At 35.8% G+C, this 27,452-nt stretch overlaps 1 protein-coding gene across 1 annotated transcript; it reads left to right on the top strand.

Moving 5' to 3' along the window:
- On the top strand, positions 1–27,452 carry LOC128999657 (transcription factor SOX-14-like). Its single transcript, XM_054426273.1, has 4 exons — positions 1–182; positions 24,792–25,045; positions 25,524–25,795; positions 26,691–27,452. The coding sequence occupies exons 1-3, from the start codon at positions 22–24 to the stop codon at positions 25,769–25,771; spliced, it is 663 nt and encodes a 220-aa protein (XP_054282248.1). The 5' UTR covers positions 1–21; the 3' UTR covers positions 25,772–25,795; positions 26,691–27,452.

Raw genomic sequence — 27,452 nt, 5'->3', positions numbered from 1 at the left:
CATCCACATATCAAGCGACCCATGAACGCGTTCATGGTGTGGTCGAGAGGACAACGGAGGAAGATGGCCCAGGAAAACCCCAAGATGCACAACTCGGAGATCTCCAAGAGATTGGGCGCCGAGTGGAAGTTGTTGACGGAGATGGAGAAGAGACCGTTCATAGACGAGGCGAAGAGATTGAGGTAGGCAAGTGCTTATAAGTCATATGATTAATCGAATGAATCGTCCAAGTCCAATGCAATAAGCACTAGAGTGTTTGTAATGTAATTTATTCTTTTTTAGATTTAAAAATGTTGGTTTGGAAAAAAAACACATGTACCAGACTACGAGGAGGATTTGTCACTAGCACTTAATCCTTGGGTTTGAAATAATTTTTACCCCGTTTTAAAAATTGTTTGCATGATTGGGAATCAGCTTTTCGTGTGTTCCTATAAGGGGATTCCTGTGGTTATGGCTCTCACAGTACTTTTATAGATTGCAGAACGCGCGGATACTCGAATTACAGAACTCGTGAATTCAGGGTCATGAAATTGGTTAAAAAGATTGATACCCTATGGTTTAATAATGCCGAAAAAGTTGGACCATACTTAAATATACGTACAGTGGTATTTGTAAAATTTCCTCCATATTTTCATTTGGGAATGCGTAGGTGTCTTTTTACACATCCAAGTATGATTAGAATTGATGTCAACAAACAAAAAGCATAATGAAGGCAGCTGAAATCAATATTGTTTGAAAAGAATCTGTATCAACGCCAATATGAATGAAACATTTGTTACTATACATTTCCACATAGGAGAAGTAATTTAAAGGTCATTTGGAATGACGAGACGAAAAATGCTTAAGAAACTGTTGATTCAGGTATGACTACTGTCGTATTGAGCAATATAGATAGTTTACTGCATTGCTTTATCGAGTTTTATAAACTTGTAGAAAATTTAAAATTACAGGTGACTATCCGCTGTCTTCAGTTTTATAAAATCCGAAGAAAAACTGTAGTTTTCGAAGTGTGGTTTACCATAATCAGGGGTAACTGCAGACAGTTTGTCAACAAATAAAATGTAACATATCATCATTGTAACAAGAAACTATAATATACATACAATTATCTTCGCTCAAACTTAGTACACCGCTTTTTGCGTTTAATGTGAGGAGGGGAGATATGATAGATTGCGTTTGATGCATTATCAAAATTAAATAAGAGTTTAAGTTGTTACAAAATCAATCAAGAAAAACCTTCGAAATACAGGCAAAAAATCAATCGCATTGTTCTATAATTGAATATATTGTATAGCTTATTGAATATTTTGTTTCAACGAGAATTTTGAAATCATTGGAGATACAAAAAAATGGACAGATAAAACAAGGGAAAATAACATCATGTATCATTAAGTTACGGTACATTATATAGCATTACCCTTAGACTTAACACAATAATTTAACTTATACTTTTATTGAAATGAAGCACTAACAATTTACATTAATAGCATATTTAGCAATTGTATATATTTTACTAAAAATAAAACCCCCGTTAGGCGTTATTGAAAACAATGCGCAAATCGGTTACAGCTTACGAATAAATAAATATGAACGTTCTGCGCGTAGTGGAGCACACCTTATTTATTCGCATATAAAAATTCACTGAATCATGACAATAATTTTACTAATGACTATATTGTGTCAATTATTCTGGTCTAAATTTTTTGCGAATTTCCGCATAGACTATAGGGAATAAGCTATTACTGTAGTACTCATAGTAAGACCTGGACCCGGGACAGAATTACTTTTTCGAGGTCCCTAGAGGCCAAAAACACCATCCGTTCAAATAGATGCATATAATATAATTATATATATAAATTATAAATAATTTGTTCGAACGAGTTCGCGAACCATTATGATCGGACTATAGGAACGGGGGTTTAGGGGGGTTTTATGGAGTAAAAATTGGGTTCTCCCATTTTTAACTCTAAAAACATCAAATTTTTGCAATTTATTTCTAAGCCATTTTATATAGAAGTAATAATGCTTTAATGGGACATTAAAGCATTATTATGCGCCTAAAGATCATGGAGAAATTTCCAAAAAATTGTAAATTTAAAATTCCCATTGCTTGATTATATACATATTTTGATCAGTTTTGAAAGTTATATTTATTTCATACTTATTAAAATTTCACAAAAAAAACAACACTTTTTTACTCTCCCTGGTGCAGCAAGCCTAAGTACTTGTTAAACGATTGCTATTCAAATAGGGAATAAATGTGATATATTTTTAAAGAGATGTTTTAGAGTAAATCCAATCAGTCAAATGGAAATTCGCTTAATCTGCAGGTTTGCTACGGCTGATGTATTTTAAATTGCGTTTGAAAATAACCATGTAATTAATAAACCGTATACTTTTAATTGTACTGATTAATTTGTGATATTATTAAGCCCCTCAAAAGATGTCCATACGGATTTTTCAAATGTTGCTAATACAAACGTTTTGTGTAACATCGTATGTATTACATAAACATTTTGCTCATGCTGAAATTTAATGGTGGAAAATATTGTTAGCACAAATATTATGGTCAACATTTTTAAAAACACTCTATTTTGATCTAAATTGGACCATTATAATCCATTGTCACATAGTCCATAGTTCCACATTCACATCGGACTGGTTCATGAAGTCATACACACATGTGTTCATTTTGCGTGTTTGTAGAAAATTTCATGAATTGGTCAATCTACTTAGTCAAATGCAAGTCTTAGCAGAAAAGACTACGATAATAGACTTACCTAAATAAAAGACTTACCTAAATAAAAATTCACCAAACTCCGAACACCTACGCAAATTAACATAATGAATTCAGACGTGCAAAAACTGTAAATTCCTATTCACACTGTGAATAAAAGGTACAAAGCAGATCAATTGAAAAAGCGACGAAACACATTTGTCAAATTGTAAAGTAACAATCGGAACAAAGCATTGTTGATATACGTGTTGTGGCAACAATGAACGATTAATTGACGGTGACACTTCAGAAGAAACAGCTGAATAGAGAACATCTGTGTGGAGTGTTAGCTTTTACCACACAGCACTTGGTGACCGAGCTTTGATCCGAGTGAAATGAAATTCTGAGAAAAGGAAAAAATTACTTTAAAATACCATCTACTGCTACTTTTAGCATCAATGTAAACAATTTCAGCATTCAGTATGAATCGGTTAGGAGTAAACTTAGTTTCAAAGAAGATTGAAAAATTAAACAATGTGCGTTTTACTTTCAAAAAAGTATTGTTTTCGTCAAAATTAAGTAAAAAAAAAACATCCCATCGATATGGATTAGTTGCTGACAATTGTTAACTAATAAAGAACATAATTAAATGAGCCAGTCAGATAGTATGATAGGCCTAGTGTCTAAAATTATATTTTCTACCTTATTTATCGTTATTGAGAATGTTTATGTGAAATAAAAGATGCTATGTAAGCTTTCAGTCATTCTATCGATTTGACTTAGTTAAAAAGCTGACATACTCGACAGAAATCACTAATACATCAGCTCAACCTGTCGGTGCCAAAACTGCGTCCATTTTGATAATAACAAATAAACTGGTTACAATATTCTCTTGGGGATGAAATGTATAGGTCCATTAATAGTCAAAGGTATTACATAGTTTTTGATCGTGATAAAAATAATTCTTTAATGATTCAATATAGAGTGTGCATGATCCTAAAAGAATTACTAATACTGTTCCCGATCTATTAACACCTATTTGAGTAGTGATCAGATTAATATGAATACAAACCAGTTATATTTCATTATATTGATCTACCTCAGTAAACAATTATTTTTATAACAATTAATTCATTATTAAGTAACGCCGAAATTAACACTTAAATCTATATAAATAAAATTAGAGTTTTGTCTGTACATTGCTTAGAATAATGAACTTTTTGGTTATTTTTACATTTCATAGGTCAGAGAAACCGAATCAAACCTTATCTCAATTTCTGTCTGTCTGTCTGTCTGTCTGTCTATCTGTCATTCTCTTGGTAACGCTAAAATACGCACTTTATTACAACTACTCCTCAATAACTATAGCACTGTCCCGCCTGAAACTTATTTTCCAAATACTATACATATATGAGATGGTTTTAGACGTATTTCATCGAATATGAGACAGTTAGATATTTAACAGTAAACCCTTGAAAATCAAGTTTTTGTCGATTTTTGACGTGGAATTTCTGGAAGCCCATGTTAACCTTATGAGAAATGAAATTATTGAATCTTAACAGCTGTTTCAATTAAACAAGTTGGTTCTGTTCTGTGATGTTCAATAGCATTAAAGTTACAAGGATTACCAACAGGGTGCAGCACTAGCACTATTATTTCTTTTACATTTATGACAACAGCTAATTTGCAACCTGGAGGCGAGTGAGCGTAGCGAACGAGCTAACCTGAAGGCAAGTGAGCGTAGCGAACGAGCTAACCTGAAGGAAAGTGAGCGCAGCGAACGAGCTCCAACATACAGGTGAGTGAGCGTAGCGAACGAACTTCAACCAGGACGTGATTGAGCCATGCAAACGAGATCAGATAGTAAAAATAAAAGTAAGCCTACCGTTATAGGATCGACCGGCAGACACAGAGGTAATTTAACCTTTTATTGATTGTCATACCGATCCGGAACAACAAAAAACAACATAAAATGAAGCTATGTATAATAGTTTGGCCAGCATATCTTAAAATATGCAAACCAACTGCTGTTCGTTATATAAGAAGGTTTCAACTGAATATTATAAGATCCCCGTGCGTAGAACGGGTACACAGCTAGTCATAAAGTAAACGTGTAAGTTTATTTTTTTTATTTTACGATTAAGTATAAACACCCCCCCCCCCCCCCCATAAAAAGAACCCATTTCATGAATTTCATTTTAACGTTTATCTTTTATGTATATTTTTAAAAGGAAATCATAAATAATTTCTCAAAATCATATAACATCTTAAGAGAGCATAATATCTATGATAAACTTAAAAGCTGCTTACAACAATACAAATGTTTTAAAAATATTTTTGTTTACATACATAAATAATTGTTAACTATTAATGCGATGCATTGTTTTAACAATGATTTAATAATGATGTTAAGAAAATGTTTGTAAAATATACTAGTGGTTTGTAACAATTGGCCTTAAATACCAATTATGGACCAATTGGATTATATTTAATCAATTTTTTTATTAAATTAAGTAATTATTTTAAATACTGTTTTTTATATACCGGTTTGAATCCAAACCAAACCAATGCTTGATTTAAACCGAGCCAACAGTTGGTCCGCATTCAAACACATTGCACTGGAGATGATTGTAAACCGAGTGTTGGAGCTACAAGTGTCGATGGTTTGGTTCTGGGAATCTATCGGCGAGGAAATGCCAACACCTGGGATTGAACTAGATACCGCCAACGTCCGCGGCGCGGCGACAAAGGCGTTATCGCCGATAAGGATGACGTCAGATCCGCCCAGGGCCCTAGGCCGTGGAAGGGTTCATGTCGAACAGGAGTTGAAGAAAACCAGAAATTGGGAAATTTATAAGAATACAATTGTTTTCAAAAATTATTATCCGTCATGGTCATACGCTATATTTGGCATACGGACAACATTGGCAACATGCGTTGTGACATAGCGATTTGAATCCGTTTGAGGTACCAAGGTAAAATGTTAAATACTTAATTACATGCTCTGTTAAATCAAATGTATATTTTTAATTATCAATTACTCCTTAGTTTTTGTTTTATTTAGGTGTGTATTTTTATTGTAGGCGCATTTTGTATTTTCTTGTGTTAATTTTTTTTTGAACGGCCTTTTTATCTTCCAATGCAAAAAAATCCAAGGATGTCAATGTTATCATACATAAGGAATACTTGCAATTTATAACCACAGGCAAATAGTAAAAAACTAAAGAGATATTGTAAAAATTCAATTTTAAATATTTTAATTTTGCCATAGTTCGTAGTAACTGTTCTTGATTGAGGTAGGTAAATTAAATCTATTTATGGTATAGACTATTAAAAAAAGTAAATGGTAGTCTTACATAGAGATAATTGTTTCAAATAAACATTCACATTATTTGTAGTTTCATACGGCGATGTTTTTCTGAAATAGTAAATTTATTCAGCTAGAGTATTTTTTGAAGAGTAAAAGAGTATTGAATTTTTTATTTTGTTATGATTTGGAGATGAGTTTTAAACCCTCTATGAATATGCGCACTTTGCTAAGTCACGAGCTACCTTGTATTTTTATCACCCTTCAGTCTATTTCTAACACAATTTAAGGTTAGTTCCGTCAGGTTAATGCGGAAGGGTGTTTCGTTGTTAACCATGTTTTGTCCTTTTGACCTATTTTGAACATACAATTTAAACCAGTTAAATCTACCTTAAAACAGCTTGTCGTCTGGTCTTTACAAAAATTTACAGCAAAAGTCTTAAAATTTACCCAAAAAGAATACTTACTTAAACGTCGCCAATATAAAACATACATAAATCAGGCTTCACATTTTACAATGAAATCAAAAGTCAACTTACACTGTTCAAAGTTAATGATAATGTGTATTATAAAAGCGTTATGAAGTCGACACATTCATTTCAGCTATTGTAATTCATTTTTATACGATTGTTGATAAAAAAACAGGAGCATCTAGAAATCTAACAATAGCTTTGAAATCCTATCAGTATACACTCAAAGCTGCATCGTTTCTCGCAATGAAAACTTGGTGAATCGCTCGATATAAGCGGTTATCTTGGGCGAACGGACGGACAATAACGATGGACAAAGCGGCGCTTGCCGTGTAAAAATGACGATAAACCGATCACTTTGTCACCAAGGATTAACGCTCCATGGAACGGCTTATCGGAGCGTCCGGGAAAATCACTATAACTGTTCCGTGGAACATTCGTGTGTTCCAGAGTGTTTCAAGTTTCTTCCAGAGTGGTTTTAAATCACCTGCAATGGGTGAACAGGTCAAAAGTACAGTAATAGAGATGATCCGCCGTACCTTTGGGAGCGCGGCAGTGGTCCGAAAGTCATAACTCCGAAAGGCACTGGTCCGAAATAAATTACATGGCCAGGCACAAGTCCATTCGAATGGCGTAAGTCCGAAAGGCACTGGTTCGAATGTCATAACTCCGAAAGGCACTAGTCCGAAACATTTATTGCAAAAGGTATTGCTAATTTTCTATACAAAAGAGCACGCTCAACCCAGTCGTTCTCAGAGTGTTATAACAGCAGAATTTCCTATTTAGTTTTTGACACTTTGGTATTTACGTGATTCAGATTCAGATTGGTTTAAAAGCTGAAATGCTGTTGCATCGATGAATTCTCTCAGTGGCCAAATTCAACGATGTTAATTTTCATTCTGAAAGTGGTTACAAATTTAACATGGGATTGAGATGTCTACTACTCAATACTAATGGTAGTCAATGGCACTCCAGGTAATCGAGGTGTGCGGGTACTTGTAAACACCGCAAACATTAATTGTGTTTTCAAGAATAAAATGTCTAAAACAAAACAATTGTAATAGATTTTGGAATCTATATATATAAAAGGCAAAGCCCTCACTGACTCACTAACTCACTCATCACTAATTCTCCCACTTCCCATTTACCTAGGAAGCTGAAATTTGGTACACTGATTCTTTAGGCATTAAATAGGAAAACTAAGCTATTTTTATTCTGATCGGACTCTCGGGCTCCGCCCCAGTGGCTCTGGAGTTTCCCATGTTAACCTTATGAGTACTCATATTTAAATGGAATTAATGAATCTTAACAGCTGTTTCAATTAAACAAGTTGGTTCTGTTCTATGATGTACAATTAGCATTTAAGTTACAAGGATTACCAACAGGGTGCAGCACACTATTATTTTTTTAAATTTATGACTACAGACATCTAATTTGCAACCAAAAGGTGAGTGAGCGTAGCGAACGAACTTCAACCTGGAGGTGAGTTAGCGTAGCAAACGAGCTAACCTGAAGACAAGTGAGCGCAGCGAACGAGCTCCAACCTAAACCAGGACGTGATTGAGCCATGCGAATGAGCTCACTTATGAAGTAAAACGGGGCAAAGCCCGCGGGTACAGCTAGTTCACTATAAAGTAATACGAAGAGACCAAAATAGATGCCTTGAGGGACATATTTTTAGAGCACTGGTTTAAATCTCGCCCCTTGCGTAATATTTTTAATTTTAAAATTATAAAAGCTTAACCTTATAAGGTAAAAGAATGCGAAACAATTTACGATAAATATATCTCAGTGCAATAAACAGCAATTAATTCTAATAAAAAAATAATTTATAAAAAACATATCAGTAGTCTACTACTAAATGTTCTGACATCTTACTTTGAATATTATTATTACCTTTAATGCAATTTAATAAACCAGAATGATAATAATAATAAACATAAAAGGTTAATTGAAAAAACAATATCGAATATACTAATATTCTTTATAGGTTAAATAAAACACGTCTTACATAATAAAGCTAAAGTTATATTTGAAACAAGTTGCTGTTGAAAGTGGAACACGAAATATACATATTCACTCATGCCAAAGTAGGCTTGCAGAATGGGCACAAAAGGTCAATAATTTCTAAAGGGTTGAGGGACTGTCCTGGCGCATTGTAGCGAAATAAAACACAACAATGGTAAAAATGCGCGGCAATCGCTGCCTGATTGTGCGCATTCACTGACTCATTACGAACAGAATGGAGCGGATTAACACCAATTTGAGTGTGAATTCAGCTTTGTGCAGACCTGCCCTTCTGGCATTCAACATTTACTATTGAACATTCGGCGCCCAGTACTTGTGGACATTCACTCTCTACAGTAGTTTGGTGGACACTGGCCTTACAATAGACGGGTTGTCGGGTCGTGTATGAACCTCCGTAGAAAGGCTTTGCTCAAATGTAGGCATTGCGCTTAACTTTATATACCTCGGTGAATTGTACTAAAAGAAAGAAGGGGTTACTATCGCCTCGGAAACCTAAGGACCTGGATTAGCAATTTAAAAATACTAGTTAGCGTTCGCAGAGGCATCAGAGTTCATTATATTGTTATTTTATCTTATTATATTTTATTTTACTTTCCACGGCAATGCAATTTACAACATCATTTCATGCATTCATGAATTTTTTTAGGTTTTTTTTATTGGCCTTGTCCATCAAGCTTCATAATTATTTTTAACTTCAATTTTAAGTGAAGACAACATTTGTGTAGAGATAAATTTTGTGGTAGATAGATTTTCTACTCATTTTTTTTGTGAAAGGGGGTAAAAAACACAGAGATATCATTTCAGACCTTTAAAACCACATTTTCAGCCGTCTAGGAGGAGTTTGCGTATTACGAAATGCATAAGAATCGACGTCGATCTGTTATGTACATTTTGAGTGTTTCCATAATCTTTGAGCCGAATCTTTTAAAAAAATCAGAAATTATGACTGTTATTCGTTTTAAAATAACGCCTGTAATTCTTAGCAATTGCTTGAATTCAAGCAACATGTACACTAGTGAGAATTTTTTTTAGAGGTTGGCGGCCTCTTTAAACCTTGTGTTTGCCCGTCCACATAGACTACAGATCTGTGCGTGGAAGGGAGTATGTTTTATCTATGGTGGAACGTATCCAGCATTCAAGGGGTGAGCCGGTACAGTACGAAGGTACGATTAAAACTATAATTGTCGTGTAAGTGAATACTAATGGCTTTACATCCTGTAACGTCTCGTACATTTCTTATTTGAAAAAAAATTGTATCTAAGGGCAGCACCATGAAGTTGAGTGTTGGAACACCGGCAGTATTAATGAAGTACACAAACGTCATCATTGTTCGGGACGGGCGCCAGCTCGCGCCGAACACAATGTTTACCTGACACCGTGTGAGGATAAAGACTGATAGGTGAGAATGAAGAGAGAGAAAGAAGGTAATGAATGCATTGAGGATCAGATGATTGATATTTGGTTACAATTAGCTCCTCTTGTCACTATCGGTTCGGTGGTCTTTGGATGGCAAGCTGATTTCAAAGACCTCCGAGGTGGCTGAAAGATTCACGCTTGTGTTATTAAACATTATAGAGAATCAATGCACTGTTCTCTTCTTTGTTATTTATAAATTTATAGACTGTACTATGACTTTGCGATTATGTATTATCTACGTATTCAGGGAACTGATGTTCTATGTAAATTTACAATGTACCATTCGTTTTTGAACTAAAATGTTAAATTATGCCCTGCAGGTAGAGCGTACGAAGTTTGCAGGGAACATAATAGGTTATCTATTATATGTAAGCAATTTAATGTATACAAAATTGTTAAATTAATCATACGCTGGTAAAGCAATCTTCCGGTAGGGACCGGCTATGAAATTGCATTGAAATTATACAAATCCACATTCATTATATGAATTATCTCACCCAGAGGGGTTTTTACAGATACACGATGAATCGTCTGATTTCGCAATTAATTTCACCTTCTAATTAACTATGATATGTATGGTTTATTTTATATTTTATAACAACTCAACATTTGAGACAGTTATCGTAAAAAAATAAAACGATTCGAAGAATTAATAATCGAAAACTAAACTCAGTAACACGAGTTGAAACATAGTTTTGAGTGAAAAAGATTATTAGTTTTTAGATGTCAAAACATAAACTAACAATGGCGCTAATTGGTGCCATGTAATTATCACAAATAATACACAAACAGCTGTTTACAGAAAGAATTTGAACATAGTTTCATTGATATTGTGCAGTTATCCAGCTTGTGGTACAATTAACACTGTATTGTTGGTATTATTTGTTACAAAAGATGCAACTTAATGATGAGACATTTCATTTGTTAACCTCTTTCAATTATGCCTTTTGAGGAGGTTTTTAGGACTTTTTCACTAGACAGAATATTTTACCTCAGAAGAGAAATAATTGAATCAATAAACAAACAATAGTGATATTGTGCTAAAAGACGTCAAGTGGAAGGAGAGATTTTAATGAAAAAAAAATTGAAAAACGTCATAGTTTTTAAAGATATAAATGAATTTTCTATTACCTTTTACAGCAGGTTAATTGAAAACATATCTATTAGTTGATTGAAAGTTAGTGGAATTGAATGACAACAATACATCAATGAGCACGTTCAGTGTACTTGATTTTTTTACTTGGGTTTTTTTACCGGTGACTTTTCTCGCCGCGCCGGTGCGCCGAGTTTTGCGCCAAGGTCAACTTCCACTGTTTATAAATATAAACATAAATATATACTTCTTTATTGTAGTAATCTATACTTATTTAATACGCAAGCAGGTTTTTTGTGACAATTACTCCTCCGAAACTACTGAACCGATTGACATGTTTTTGGTGTCATTGGAAAGAGCGTAACGTGAAGTTGTGCAGGAAACTTTATTTTTAGGGAAATAATTAGAGAGTGAGGCGCTGGGGCCCTTTAAAGCTTCGTATTTCTCCATAAGATTAACATGGGAAACAATCATTGTTTTGAAACTTCAGCTGTTGTCAGAAATTGAATATTTATAATTGGTCTCCATGGAAGCATGAGAAAATTCACGACGTTTACATTTGCTTTGACATTTAAATGTAAACAACCAGAACTGTCAAATGCCTATTTAACAATTTCAGACAGCGGATAAAAAAAATAAAACAGGTATGTGGTAGGTTTATTTAATCTTAAACTTGATGATAGATTATTTATTATAAATTTATTTCATTGATTATGAAACAGATTTTTCCCGTTGCGAAGCAAAAATTAAAAGTGAGGAGAAGAACATATGTTAATTGTAAACAGTCAATGTGTAAATTATCTATGTTGTATTAAAAATGTGTATAGTTTTTTGGTTTGTGTTTAATGATATATAATTTATTAATTACTGTATTGAATTTGTATTTTAAGGATTTGGCATATGAGTATGCCTATGATAAATAACACCATTTCAGAGTTCTGCCAGTTTTTGCCTAACACTGTTCTGTAGAGTTTAAAGTCCTACACCTTAAATTTTGGTCTACAAATTGGCTAAATAACTTAGGTATTGTGCATTATAAAAGCTGACAGCCTTTTTACGTTGACTTAAACTGTAAGCTTACCTTTTTCCGTCCATGGGCAGTTAGAAAAATAAAAATTAACCCTTTAAACTGGAATAGGACTGTTATGTAAATTGTGAGTATTTCCATTAGTTTATAAACTTTTAGTTGACTCTTTTAAAATCATCGGAAATTGTGACTGTTATTAGTTTTTAAACAAGTCATTTGTTTATATGTAACTCCTGTACTTTGCAATTGCTCGATTTCGAGCAACATGTACACAAGTTGGTTATTAATGTGATTCATTTTTATTAAGAATGAAACTGTTTACAAAATAGTCGCCAAGCCTTTTGTATTGTAAAATAAAAAGGTAACTACTAAATAAATGGTATTTTGCAAAATTAGTAGTAAAAATGAATACCCTTATTTTCAGTCGTCAATACAGTTAATTTATTCCATTTGTCCAACAAATACTTTCAAGTATACAGATACTAATTTCAAGTAAACTAAAATAGTTAAAATTAAGTATAAACTAAATATTTTCTGATACAGGATTTGACAACACCGCGATATCTGGTCGTTGCATTTTATTATAAGATTTTTAGGGGGGAGATGTAAAATAGTGCTCTTTACTGCCTATTTAATTGGTGGAAAAGTGATTTGTTAACTACATAGATAAATTCAAAGTTAATTTTAAACTGTAAAGTGTGATGTTAAGAGAGCATGTAGTATTTATTGCTTTTACAAATAAAGGTTTCCAACTGTTTATCTTAAATAAGCCACCAATTGAATTAAAAATAAACTCAATACGTCCGTAAACCCCAACAGAGACCTCAAGCGGAGATAAATTTCAAGAACTAAAACCTAAACTTCAAAATGACATATATATTTAATAGCTTCTATATACATGTATTAAATATAATCCTCGTAGATCACACTTGAAAATCAGAATAAAATAATTTTAGTTTAATAGGACTAGTTAAACCCAGTTTTATGTAGAGGACGATTTATTGTTTACTATGTGTTTTGGTGTCATTTAACCACAAAAAGGAAAGAAAATGTTCGCACTGTTCATTTATAGAATTTAATGATAATTAATTGTTGAGTGCACTAGAAGTGCAACACCTTTCCGGAATTGCGTGAATGTTAATTATTGTTATTAAACAACTCAATCGAATTTTGTCAGTCGAATCGAGTCTGAGCTAATAATATCACAGCTGGAAGCGGAGAAATTTGGTGGTTGATGTACTGTACATTAAAAGTGTTAAATGAAGAGCTGTATGTTTAAGAATTTTGAAAGTGGTTAAATAACGAGATTTTAATCAGAACGTATGATTAGAAAGACAGACAAAATAAAGACTTGACAAACCAAAGGGAACGAGAATAAATTAGCTGAGTTGGATAGCTTAAAACTAAATTCAGTGGAAAACTTTTGTTTTTGGTTCCTGTAGTTCCTACTAATGTAATCAGAATGTCTAAAAGTTGGCTACGTTTTGTGTCTTCACGTGGATTAACATTGTGAAGGGTCTCGAGGGTATATCAGCATTCGAAATGGTAAAATTGTTGTGGTGAGAGGCATGATTACACTGTACATTTGTTTTTAGCGAATTTCCCATATAGGGAATAAGCTATTACCGTAGTACTCACGGTAAGACCTGGACCCGGGACCGATTTTTTTTTTCGTTTTGAGGTCCCTAGAGGTCAAAAACACCATCCGTTCAAATTCATATATATATATATATATATATATATATATATATATATGTCCGTTAGCGCGATAACTCGAGCAAAAATGATCCGATTTTGATGAAATTTGGTACAAACGTGTAAACCTACGTTTATTCGAACGAGTTCGCGAACCAGCATGATCGGACCATGGGAACGGGGGTTTATGGGGGCTTTTATGGGGTAAAAATGGGTTTTTCCCATTTTTGACCCAAAAAACATACAATTTTGCAATTTCTTTCGAAACTATATTGTAGAGCTTAAAAAAACAAATAATTTAGTATATTGAAGCGTTATAATGCGCCTAATGGTTACGGAGAAAATTCCAAAAAATTGTAAATTTAAAATTCCTATGTTATTCTTATGGAGAATAAGTAAACTGTTGTAGTTTGCTTGTTTATAAACATATTTTGCCCAAATTTGGAAAATGTTTTTATTTCTTACTAACTATTAACATTTTACATAAAAAACACTTTTACCCTCCCTGTTGCAGCAAACCTAAGTATGTTTTAAACTGATTCTATTTAAATAGGGAATAAATGTGATATTTTTAAGGAGACATTTTAGTGTAAATCCATTCAGGGAAATGGAAATTCGCTTAGTCTGCAGGTTTGCTGCGGCGGGGGTATTTACTTTTTTGTTGTTTTTTTCCTAATTTACAACAATTAAGAATCTTTTGTCTTCCAATATCGTAAAACATGGTAAAGTATTAAACTACCTGCTAAAGTTTTACTACTCCCAAAAATCTCTAGGTGTTGCCGGACATCAAACTTAAATATAAGCTCAATTTTTACAAAGATAACCTCTATTTTTATCATCCGTTGTCTACATATCCATCATCCGTGATTACTCATCATTTTTACCATTTCCAACGAAGTCTAGACTCAATCATCACGTGTGATAGCAGCGCGTGCCTTATCAATACAAAGTTGTGACACTATGTAAGCGGAAGTGGTTGCTGGGCGGAAGTAGGAGAGTCACCTGGTGTCCATTAAAAGTGAAGCATAGAGTACGATGTCATGTTATCACAAAGCTGTTCAATCAGCCGACTGACAGCTTCGCGTCGACAACAATGTCTTCTTGTTCTGTTTTGTCTGTTGTTTGGTCCGTTGTACCCCGTTGTACTGTGTGTATATCCTACTAATATTATAAGTGAGAAAGTTTGGATGTATGATGGATGGATGGATGTTTGTGACAAGTAAACGCGAAAAACACTGGCAGGATTGGGCTGAAATTTGGTGTGATGATAGCTCACATTCCCGATTAACGTGTTGCATTCTTACCTCAAACATCCGTTCGGGCTCGGCCCTAGTGGCTCTGGAGTTTCGGAGTTTATTATATTACTTCATCTATGCTATATTGTTAATGTCTTCCAAAGGACGATTTTATCCAAAGGTACAATCAATCATAAAACTCTAGCCCTTCATAATTAATTAAAATTTTTAAAACTTGGACCAAATGTCCCCAGATAGTATTTTGCAAAAATTAGGAAATGTGTTGGTATAATTTTATATTATCGATCAAACCCTTTATTCTACTAACATTTTACATGTACCATCAAAAATTTTTATCTCTGAATGCCTAAATAAGTGATTACAGTATTTGCATGATTCATAACGTCATTCACGTAAGATGAGAAATAACTTTGGTATTCACAAGTCAAGTATAATCAACCACGTTATCTTAATATTAATTTCTTGGATGTTCTCAATAAAACAAATGTTAAAAACCCGCTACGCAATAAAGGAATCATTAGGGTCGACCCCAGTCCTCTCAAAACACATTTCACTATTAATTTTTCCACCGTTTAAACAGAAGGTCAATTAAGAGCAACAATATTTCAAAGGTATATATGGAGGGGGGCGGAAAGGCACGGCAAATTAAACAGGTCCTCGCAGACAAAGGGGCCGACTCGGCGGATGAATGGGGCTAATGTGATTATAACAAGAAGAATGGAGATAATCCGCGGGCTGAACGCTGGAGATAGTCCTTGTCCCGTTATATACCTCGCCATTGTGCATATTTAAATGTGAATGCGCCAAATCATGCCTTCATTTGGAGCGCGGGGCCCACAGATAACAAAAGAGGATTAGGCTCAGATTTTAAACGCTCCCCTGTTACTGCGCGACCCTATTTTCTTCGAGGGGGGATAGAAGTGGTTATTCACGATTAGATGAAGATATTATGGACTATAAACGCCTCGGTTGTGTGCTCTACCAACAATACGCCCGCCCGCCCCCCGCGCCCCTGCCGTTAGATTTAATCAAAATTGATTTTTTGTTTATCACTTTTCACCCCCGCGAGCGGATAGGAGGAGTCGCTACAAATTGGAGACAAGGGACATTCGAGGCATTGATTTCTGCGGCCACCTCTCCTCCCCCCCCTCACGACATCGCACCTTCTACTGTACTCGAGGTTCGGCATCGGTCACTTGGGAGACTGAGGTGCGCTTTAATAGGATAGACTTTTTATTTCTGTGTGAAATTTTTAAATTTCATGTTGAGGTGCACCTAATGCATTATTTGATTGGTGACATGCAGAATAGGACGAGTAACGGTCAAATGGTAACTTAAATTATTCGCTTCATTACCAAGCCATCACCAGACCCACTTGAAGACTATAGTTCTTCTCATACCGGCGTTACTTATAAAACCCATAATTTTTTTTAACAACATTTATAAAGATACTAGCTGTAACCGCGGGCCTTGCCACGTTTAACTTCTTAATTTTCAAGATGAGCTCGTTCGCATGGCTCAATCACGTCCTGGTTGAAGTTCGTTCGCTACGCTCACTCACCTTTAGGTTGGAGCTCGTTCGCTGCGCTCACTTGCCTTCAGGTAAGCTCGTTCGCTACGCTAACTCGCCTTCAGGTTGAAGTTCGTTCGCTACGCTCACTCACCTTTTGGTTGCAAATTAGCTGTTATCATAAATTTAAAAAAAAAATAATAGTGCTGCACCCTGTTGGTAATCCTTGTAACTTTAATGCTATTGAACATCATAGAACAGAACCATCTTGTTTGATTGAAACAGCTGATAAGATTCATTAATTCCTTTTAAATATGAAAAATCATAAAGTTAACATGGGAAAATCCAGAGCCACTGGGGCGGAGTCCGAGAGTCCGATCAGAATAAAAACAACTTTGTTTTCCTATTTAATGCCTAAAGAATCGGTGTACCAAATTTCAGCCTCCTACGTAAATGGGAAGTGGGAGAATTAGTGATGAGTGTGTCAGTGAGTCAGTGAGTCAGTGAGGGCTTTGCCTTTTATAAGTAGATTCAAATTCTTGTTGTAAATGTATACCTGTAGATCAAAACAATAACAATTGGAAACCATTGATCCAAACGATATTGAACATCTTCACTTATTCGAACAACCCAAAACTTCAGGAAGAAACCCACAAAGCCCACACAAAGTTAACCACAACAGAACACAGGACACTCAGCTTGTCTCTAGTAGACTCTCGCTCTGGAATGTTTGTTCAAGTGGTCAGATAACCGATGATTTACACTCGTCTAATCCCGCCAGTTCGATCCCCTGTTTTCTGTTTATGTTAGGCTTAGTTCGATATCAACTCAGCCACCGCTCACACCGCTCACTTATTGTCCTTCTCGCTCTCTCGTTCTCCTTCCTTCCTCTCTCCTGTTCTGGTTTGCACAGTTCATAAAGTTGGTTGTTATTTAATGCACGATGTTCATGTTGTACACTTGTGGTAAAATAGTCGTTATAAAATATATGTATAACATTATACTACAGAGTATACTCCCAGATATTACAGATTATAAATTATATTTTTTTATTACATGAATCTCATTTTCTCTCTGTTCGCCCATGTGGCAATGACTTAGAACTCGTGGCAGAGTAATTTGCCTTCATTATGTGTTCACCTCAATGTGAAGGTCGTCGGTTCGATCCTGATATTATACTTTTCGACGATGCAAAATTCATGTAAGTGAAAAAGTTACCAAAAGGTGATTTTATATATGGTCCTGGACAGAAACGAAACAACTTATCTCAGTCAGTAACAACTCAACACAAGTCATCTGATTCCATTCTTCATTCATCCTGAATTTGTATTCAGCTACTTATACACAAAATGCATTGCTGACCAAATGGAGTTATAAACTGAAACCTGTCAAAACACCATCAAACAATTCACGTCCTACAAGACTCAGTACATTGGTCAACACTGTTTAAGATCGAGTTATTGAGACCGCTTATCAGTGAAGGCTATTCCTGCGGTTGTATCACATACTGATACTGTTGTTTGAACATCTCACGTCACTCACGTGTTCTCAGGCCAGGAACAAACACATCAGTCAAGTATCGGCCTCTAATCTCAGGTCTCAACGTGGCTTTTGTTATCTCATCACCCACGCCTTCGATACCCCGGACATTGGCTGTGTCAACCAACTGAATACATGAACGGAGAGAAAACGAGAGACCAACTAGATGTACCAATGAAGAGAATGCTCAGAACCAATTGGATGTCACAGTGAAGATAATACGTACAACCAACTGGATATGGGAAAGGAGAGAAGACGAGAGACCAGCTAGATAAACCAATGAAAAGAATGCTCAGAACCAATTGGATGTCACAGTGTAGATAATACGTACAACCAACTGGATATGGGAAAGGAGAGAAGACGAGAGACCAGCTAGACAAACCAATGAAAAGAATGCTCAGAACCAATTGGATGTCACAGTGTAGATAATACGTACAACCAACTGGATATGGGAAAGGAGAGAAGACGAGAGACCAGCTAGACAAACCAATGAAAAGAATGCTCAGAACCAATTGGATGTCACAGTGAAGATAATACGTACAACCAACTGGATATGGGAATGGAGAGAACACGAGAACCCAACTGAATATGTGGATGGTGAGAAGACGAGGAACCAACTAGGTGTACTAATGAGGAGAATATGTACAACCAACTGGACATCACTACGAAGAGAAGACGTCTAAACTGGATATACGCAATCAAATGCGCCAATTGCATGTACCAATTGGGAATGTTATTGTTAAAAAGAAATAAGACGCGCAACCATTTGGAACATTTTGATGGAGATTATGCGAGCCACCAACTGGAGTTTTCAATAAGGAGATGTGTCAACTTGAAGAGCAGATATCATGCATCCAACCGGATTCCGGATATGCCAATGGAGGGATGACTTGAAAATAAAGCTTTGTACCAACACAGTCACAAATTACGCTTAAATAACTATTACTGAATTTATGAAATAAAGCAATATAAACAAATAAAGAAGTTAATCACGTACTGTGTGAACATGGCTATACAGAGATCTTAGGTTTGCAACTTTCAAACTGAGAGTCTGACCACACGCAACGACTTCTCACAACAATCTAAATAGTTCTGCGGAAAATTCCACAATTCCACCTAAAATAAACAAATCGTCGCGTTTCTGGTTTACCCAACCATCTTGTATCTCGTGATAACACCCTCAATAAGATTGAAACGTGCCACTGTCTTCACCTCTGCAACACCGTGATACCTGTTGAAGCACAATGTTTGACAAACTATTATGACCGTAAAAACCTGCCACAAGATTAATATTAAACACAGAGATATCGGATTAAATCATTCTAACCTCGAAGAATGGCAAGCTGAAGAAGAAGAGTCTGAAGAAATACGGCCAGAAGGCAGTTTGCGTGATAGTGCGTTGAGACCAATGACCAAATTTACTATTTGTTATGTAAATTGTTTTAAATATCTTAATAGTGGGTGTTGAAGAGATGCGGTGACGACACCAGTCAAAACTCCCCCTTACCACTTAAGTTGCCTAAGTCTCCAACTTAGGCAATTACCCAAGGAGTAGAGCCTCTAATTAACCACTTCCTTAACAAACTTAATACGTTACACGAGTTTCTAGTTTTGACAAAGTATTAGAAATTAGAATTAATCACAATGTGATAAAAATATTACACTTTTTACCCTTCAAATGTGAAACTGTGCTATTTCAAAAGTATATACTGTAATCTGTGATAAGACAATACCCCCGCCGCAGCAAACCTGCAGACTAAGCGAATTTCAACTTGTCCGATTACATTTTTACTAAAATATTTCCATAAATAAAGACATATTTATTCCCTATTTAAATAACATTAGATTTAACGAGTGCTTAGGTTGGCTGCTACGGGGAAGGTAAATACCCCCGCCGCAGCAAACCTGCAGACTAAGCGAATTTCCATTTGCCTGATTGGATTTAGACTAAAATGTCTCCTTAAAAATATCACATTTATTCCCTATTTAAATAGAATCAGTTTAACACATACTTAGGTTTGCTGCAACAGGGAGGGTAAAAGTGTGTTTTATGTAAAATGTTAATAGTTGGTAAGAAATAAAAACATTTTCCAAATTTGGGCAAAATATGTTAATAAACGAGCAAACTACAACAGTTTACTCCATAAGAATAACATGGGAATTTTAAATTTACAATTTTTTGGAATTTTCTCCGTAACCATTAGGCGCATTATAACGCTTAAATATACTAAATTTTTGTGTTTTTTTTAAGCTCTACAAAATAGTTTAGAAAGAAATTGCAAAATTTTTTGTTTTTAGGGTCGAAAATGGGAAAACCCCATTTTTACGCGCTAACGGACATATATATATATATATATATATATATATATATATATGAATTTGAACGGATGGTGTTTTTGGCCTCTAGGGACCTCAAAATAAAAAATTAAATGGGTCCCGGGTCCAGGTCTTACCATGAGTACTACGATAATCGCTTATTCCCTATATGGGAAATTCGCTAAAAAGAAACCAAGCTGGTATTTTTTACAGCAGGAGACTTTTTACTAGATACAGTAATTGCATTAGGGCGAAGAGATCTATATCTACATTAGCTGTATAGAATATTCAATTTAGATTACATCACGATTAGCATTTTCCTAATTTGATTACAGATGAAGTTTATCATCTGGTATCATCCTTTGTAATATACATTCGGTTACCAAGGGGGAAAAGGACATTAGTTTTATATTTATAAAAGAATATAATGGTTTACCTTAATCATCGTTAGCAAGCGTATCACAAGAACATTGTAATGTATTCATACACAAATGACAATTATACTACCTAATGATCTTGATTTTAAACTAAAAAGCTCTCATATAATAGATAGCTATATGACACACCAGATGATCTCATCCATGTAACATCAAAAATACTGTAGTAATATTTCTTCCCATTGTGTCTCATAATCTATAACTTCACAAAGAAAAAGAAAACAAGAAATAAAAGACAATATTGTATTTATCGACGGAGAATAGAAATCACGACAATAGGCTTGTGATAAGACCAATATGACGTCAGCCATAGAGAATGGCTTATTAGAGCACTGTTTGTTCTGAGAGGGGGGAGGGGTACGAGAGGGGGCCCCAGGGCACTCAAAACTAATCGAGAGGCGCGAGCCACGCTGAGAAAATAAATACTATCTAAATCGGGGCTACAAATGAATCACTGCCACTTGCTCCCCTTGCCCTTTCGACTTCCAACCCCTAACTAGGTTCAAGGGATGGGTATTTGCTGGTGGTGAGTATGGGGACCGAGCTTTGCGTGAGCAACAGGATGAATGAGATTTTGGCAGGAAAGTGTATTTGTTGGTGCATAATTCATGTTCGCGGTGTATGCAGGATTAAATTTCAGGAAGGATTAGAGACATAAAATAATTGTTAACATAAATTCTTTGTATTATCTCAAGAAATAAATTATGTCACTATGTCAGTTACAGGGGACCAAGCTTTGCTCGGTGGCGTTTAATTGTTTAGGTGGGTTAACAATGTAAGCATAAATTTACGATTTCAAACGGATGTTGGTTTGGTTTAAGCTATTTGGCTGTACACCGTGATAAATCGAAAGTTATTTCAATTGCTTATTCATTTGATTAAATTTTCGACTAATTCCAAATGCGGTTTCCTTGTAAAATCAAGTATTCAGCAAAAAGTATTTAATAGTTACCATTTGTTTTAAAATCCCTATGATAGAAGATAGTAGCTCTGTGGCCTTGCTTCTGGTCGTTAGAATACACAAAAATTTATGAGTCTTCGTACTAGACACAAATAATTTTTTATTACAAATCTGCTTAAACAGTTTCGTTTGAACCGGCAAATATTAGTTTTAATGTTTTTCATTTCCAATTATTGATGTTCAATCAAAATCAAATTACTAACATGCTTCAAAATGGCTCGTTAGTTCAATTTGATGATAAATGTCTATTATGCGACTTAACGTGGATAATTGTGATCATGCTTTACTCTCTACATAATTCAATATATTCCCCTATAACAGTTTTACAGTTACAAATCCGTCGATGTACCACGGAGCCGAGGTTTTGTTTTGTTTTATCCGCTCCACCGTTGGAGGATGGTGATAATAAATGTGATAAAGCCGGAGTTTTTACGACCATCGGAACAAAGACCATATAGATATGATGAAAGCGTTCCATTATTGAAACACGGTTACTTTTGAGATACGATGCAAAAACCGCTTTTATAGCTCACGTTGCCGAAACGCCGCTTAGAGCTTTTATATTTACAATTTCACTAGGGGATAAAATAAAAAAAAATTTATTTTTGCATTTTTGCACATTACGTATGTAGGTAAACTCAATTCATTCAAATAGATCATCGTGTATCATCGTGTTAAACAGTAGGCATTTATTTAATATATATACATATATATATTTATATATTTAAATTTTTGTTGGCTAATCTAAGAGAGTGACATGTTATACAACAGCTGATTAAGTTGTGAAAAGATGTCCTTTAATTACAGCTGCGCTTAATCATGAAAAAAATAGAACCTTGTAGTGCCTCGTGAATTTGTTATGATATGTATTTTGTCGCTGCATCAATTGGAGGTTTGAGGTTGATACTCACCATGTCAGTTGATTGCCATTGCTTTACCCTCAAACCCCTATTAAATTTGCCTCAATCATTTTAATTTCAAAATACTGTCTAAAATATAGAAGGTAAAAAAAAATTTCTGACTGCCCCCTTATCACAGTGTAAAACACAAAAATGCCACCTTCATGGATACTAAGAAAAAGGAAAATAATACTACTGGATAAAGATGTTTTTGGCTGAAATTTTAGAACATGAAAACGTAGCGTACAAGAATAATATACACGAAAAATACTAAATACTATTTAAACTTTGCATTTAGTAACTTGAATCAAATTTTTGAATACTTTAAAATCGTCGATTATCTTCAAGAACACAAACCACTCCTTGGCAACTTGTCAATACAAATTAACACTCGAACACAAGTGTAATAGAACGAGGTTGGTATTGGCGGTTCGTCTAACCATTGTTGTCGACCAAAACAGCTGTGATAGTGTCACTGTTGGCGGATCTCATTGTACCAACACAACAACCTGTTGTCTCTACTTCCGGTGCTGACCTTAACACAAGTGTTTAGATCCTATTCAAGGGCTAAAGGACATGTATATAGATCGTGTGTTTTCATATGATGACGTTTTTGCGTTATTTTGTCAAGCTGCAAAAGGATATTTGATCATATTTTGACTAAATAACATTTCTTATATATTTTACATTTTCTTTATTATGATGATTATTATTAAATATCACCGATGTGTCCATTTAGTGAGCTAAATACTTACTATATTAAATGCTTATATACCGAACTATTTTTAATACTCTCTCTTCTCAAAATAGCAAATATTTTTACAAAACAACCTACGTTTTAGGATCTAAATAATCATGGTATAAACGATGAGTAAATAGTATATTATTTCATCACTAGGGCGTAAAACGACTCTTTTCAACCCGAGCTCAAGTTCATGATCGAGGCAAAGCCGAGGTCAGAAAATGAGCGACATAAGCTAAAATGAGCTAATGCAAATAAGCAACTATAGTTCGGCCGCTTAGAAAACGGGTCGCCGGAAGACTGCCCCCCGGAAAACTACCCCCCCAAGCAGGTTCCTACGTCATATTGACGTCAGAGACCGGGGGGGGCAGTTTTCCAGTCACGGATACTCAAATTTAGTTGTAAAACAGTTCTAATCTAACCTAACCTAACCAACCAAACTTGCTGTAACATTTTGAAAATCTGTTTTATATTCACCACATGCCTTTTCTATTATCCAACGGAATTACTTGAATTATAATTAAAATTACATACCGTGATTTGTCTAGGGGGGGTAGTATTCCAGTCGCGGACACGGCTTCCATATTGGTTAGTTAGCAGGTTTTGTGACGTCACGTTTCACCTGGGGGGTAGTTTTCCGGGGGATAGAATTCCGCATCCCCTAGAAAACGACCTGCGCGCTAATGCTAAGCCAATGCTGGAGGAGGTCGTTTTCTAAGCGGACGACCTATACCTAAGAAACGCAACGCATGCACTAAAAACGGCTGTTTTGCTGCAGTATGACGAAAAAACTATTTAATTGTTACCTTTTGCAAAATTGTTGATGTGGTAATATCGTTGATAGTCGTTGAATTGCTTTAATTTCCTCAATGCTGTGTTTTCAATTCCAAACTCTTCCCCGATATTTTCTTATTTTACCCTTTGCTATTTACGAAAAGGTTTGGGTTTGTATAAAAGTTGCAGAAAATACAAACTAATTTTTTTACATTTTAGGATTTCAAAATCATGACTGGCTGGGTAGCTGAATGGTTTAAGTGCTCGCCTAACGACCAATAAAATAATAATATGTATGAGCACTAATCAATCCAAATTCTAATTCTAAATTCTAAGCTAATGATAATTGTGTGTTCATGTTTAGATGTTAAACAAGGTCGCCGGTTTGATCCAGAAAAAAGTCAGTAGCTTTTTAAGGTTCGCAACTGGACACAGGTGTTAATTTGACTTTAAATAAATGATTCTGACTGATGAAACTAGTGATTTTAGACAGATCATCTCACAACATTCTACACTCATATTGGGGTTAAAATACGCACCTAGGGGGCATTCCCATCTCATAATGATAATGCTAATGATAATAATTAGTTTGTCTGTGTCCCCAGAGCGCTTCACATGAAGGAACACCCGGACTATAAGTACCGTCCCCGCCGGAAACCCAAGTCCCTGGTTCAGAAGAAGGAGGTATCCAAGTACAACGGCTTCACCCTGGACCCTGGGCAACTTCCGAGGAGTCTGCTGCCTCCCCCGCCTCCTCTGCTGCCCCCGGACGCGGACCTCAAGTTCCCGAGGACGCTCTTCCCTCCGTTCCACTACCCCTTCTACCACGCCGCCAAGATGCACGCTGAGGAACTTGGGAGTGAGTATGGACATTTTGGAAACATAACGCATCAAGTCAATTTCGGGTGATTAGTATTCGCCACCCATATCGACTAGCTATAGTTTTTTTATATTTGAAAATAAAAACTCAGGTTATGGTCCTGTTTCTCCATAAAAACAATGCGGATTCTAATCAAGTCTGTCCCCACAGGTAAGTAGTCTAAGATGTTTTAACTTTCTTCTTTCTACTTTGAGAAAATATTACCTACTCGTCAAATTAGACCACTGGTCTGTCCAGTGATATTCTTTCAAATAAGTAGCATTACGGTATGATATTATGTAGTAGTGATCAGACATCATCCGGTCAGTCTCGGACCAGCGATGTCTCGCTTAGGAGTTTAAGACGCTATCGCGTTCGGTAGCTAATTCCAGAAATTTGTATTCAGTGTTATAGCTATACTTTATTAATGACAAATGTTTGAATTACACATTTCAAAATGTAATACCACTCCCTACAGATGGTAAGATGGCGGCGGACCTAGCACTCCAGGCCCTCTACGGCAGCTCACTGTACTCTCACGCAGCGGCTGCGGCGGCCGCCTCCTGGCCAACGTCTCTCACCTCCACCCCGGCCTCCCTGGTACCCTGTGGCTGCCCCTCGGACACTCCACCCAGCCCCACGGGCTCCGACGTCAAGCGGCCCGTCGCCTATCTGCTCATGAAGCCCGAGGACAACCCGCGCTACTCGCCTCAACACGTCATATGAAGACCGCTCCCAGTCCTCCCCGAGGTGAGCAAAAGACCTGGTGGCCGAGCTTTGCTGAATATTACACTTTTTGCCAGCATAAAAGCGCTGTACTAACGTGCTTAGTGGTTACACGGTACAAGACAAGACATATTGTATGGATGTTTTTGTGACATGATCTCTTAAATACGGTTGTAGGACAGAGAGTCCCCAACCCTCGTGATGATCAAGGGGTCGATCGTTAAATATTTGAGCGAAGGTGGTCAGAGGGTCCCGGTTCTACCCCTCATAGTGTGGGACCCTCTGACCGCTCCTGCCAAGATATTATTAACGATCAGGTTACTGAGATACTCCGATTGCGGGATTACCTAGCTTCGAAAGAAATAATTTTACGCCACACTACATTATTTTGAAGAACCCACGCAAGGACTTAGTCCAGAAAACAGCTGTTTGCCACCAGCTTATTCAAATGGGGTTTCATTGCGTACTACTGTACTGCAATGACTTTTAACCGGACACCAATCAGCTGATTATACTGTATTTATGTGGCAATGACTGTTATAAACAAAAACATTAGTGATTTTTAGTCATTTAGTTGGTGGAAATATAACCACCAACCGTAATCCGTAAATCCGTATTCGTACGGATTTAGTAGTATGGCGTAAACTATCGTAAGTAACTCGTCCAAAATGTGTGTACCGAACTCGTAAGGTAATCCCGTACTCGACTTCGTCTCGCACGGGAACGACCACACTCGTCCGGTTAACACATATTTTCAGGACTAGTAACGTAATATACTATTTCGTTTCAATTCTAATATAATCCTTCAAGACAATACGGCATTTTTCTCACCGTATTTTATTTGTACAAGACTATGTCCCAGGAAATTTACATATCTGGTTTTTCAGTACAATTAACAGTGTTTTTTTTTTGTTTACAGGTATCTCGGGGGGGACTGGGCCCAGGTTTATGGCCCCCCTGGTGGGCCCCCAGCACAGCTACTTCCGCCGCCAGTCCCCCAGCACCTCCATGTAGCCCCCCAACATCATCTGACTGAGCCCCTCTACACGAGTCTGGAGACAAAGGTGTATAAGGTTGGCTGAGCTTGGTGTGAGGATGGCGAACTATAAACTGAGATTGTGATAATTTGTGTTTAGAGAATGTGATTTCATGTTAATAATTATTTAGTATTGATTATTTTCTGAAAATTGAGTTAACCAAACCGAAATTTGGATGGTCACCAATAGTATAGTACTGGGAATAATGTATACCTTGTAATTGTAAATTAAACAAACAAGTGTAAAAAACTGACCTAGTTACCAATTAAAATTAACCCTTGTGATTAGTTTTTCGCCGCCTTCTTCATTTAACGATCAATTTCCTTAAATAAAAATAATGCAGATTTATATGTATTCCTTGATTATCCATTTAAGCATAAGCCAATAAGTGTTTTGCTAAATTAATTTCTTGATTATTATTGGATTATTTTCGTTGAGATACAAAAAAAGACTTTCGTCATTTTGGCATACGCAACCAAAAGCGTCAAGTGAAATGATTCCAAGCCATTAATTCATTTGACAGCCTTTGAGGTAAAAACGAATAACTACTTAAAATGTTAGGCTGGTTATGAGTTAGAGTTATTGTAAAACGCGTGGGTGACTAAAGTAAAATCGGAATACTAGTTCTACAATACTTGGGTTTT

This window comes from Macrosteles quadrilineatus, unplaced genomic scaffold, assembly GCF_028750875.1.
Source record: "Macrosteles quadrilineatus isolate MER2022 unplaced genomic scaffold, UCM_ALF_1.0 Scaffold_8__2_contigs__length_117827958, whole genome shotgun sequence".
NCBI classification, from domain to species: domain Eukaryota; kingdom Metazoa; phylum Arthropoda; class Insecta; order Hemiptera; family Cicadellidae; genus Macrosteles; species Macrosteles quadrilineatus.
Note: the sequence above shows the minus strand (reverse complement) of the source record. Positions and strands in the feature narration are given on the sequence as shown.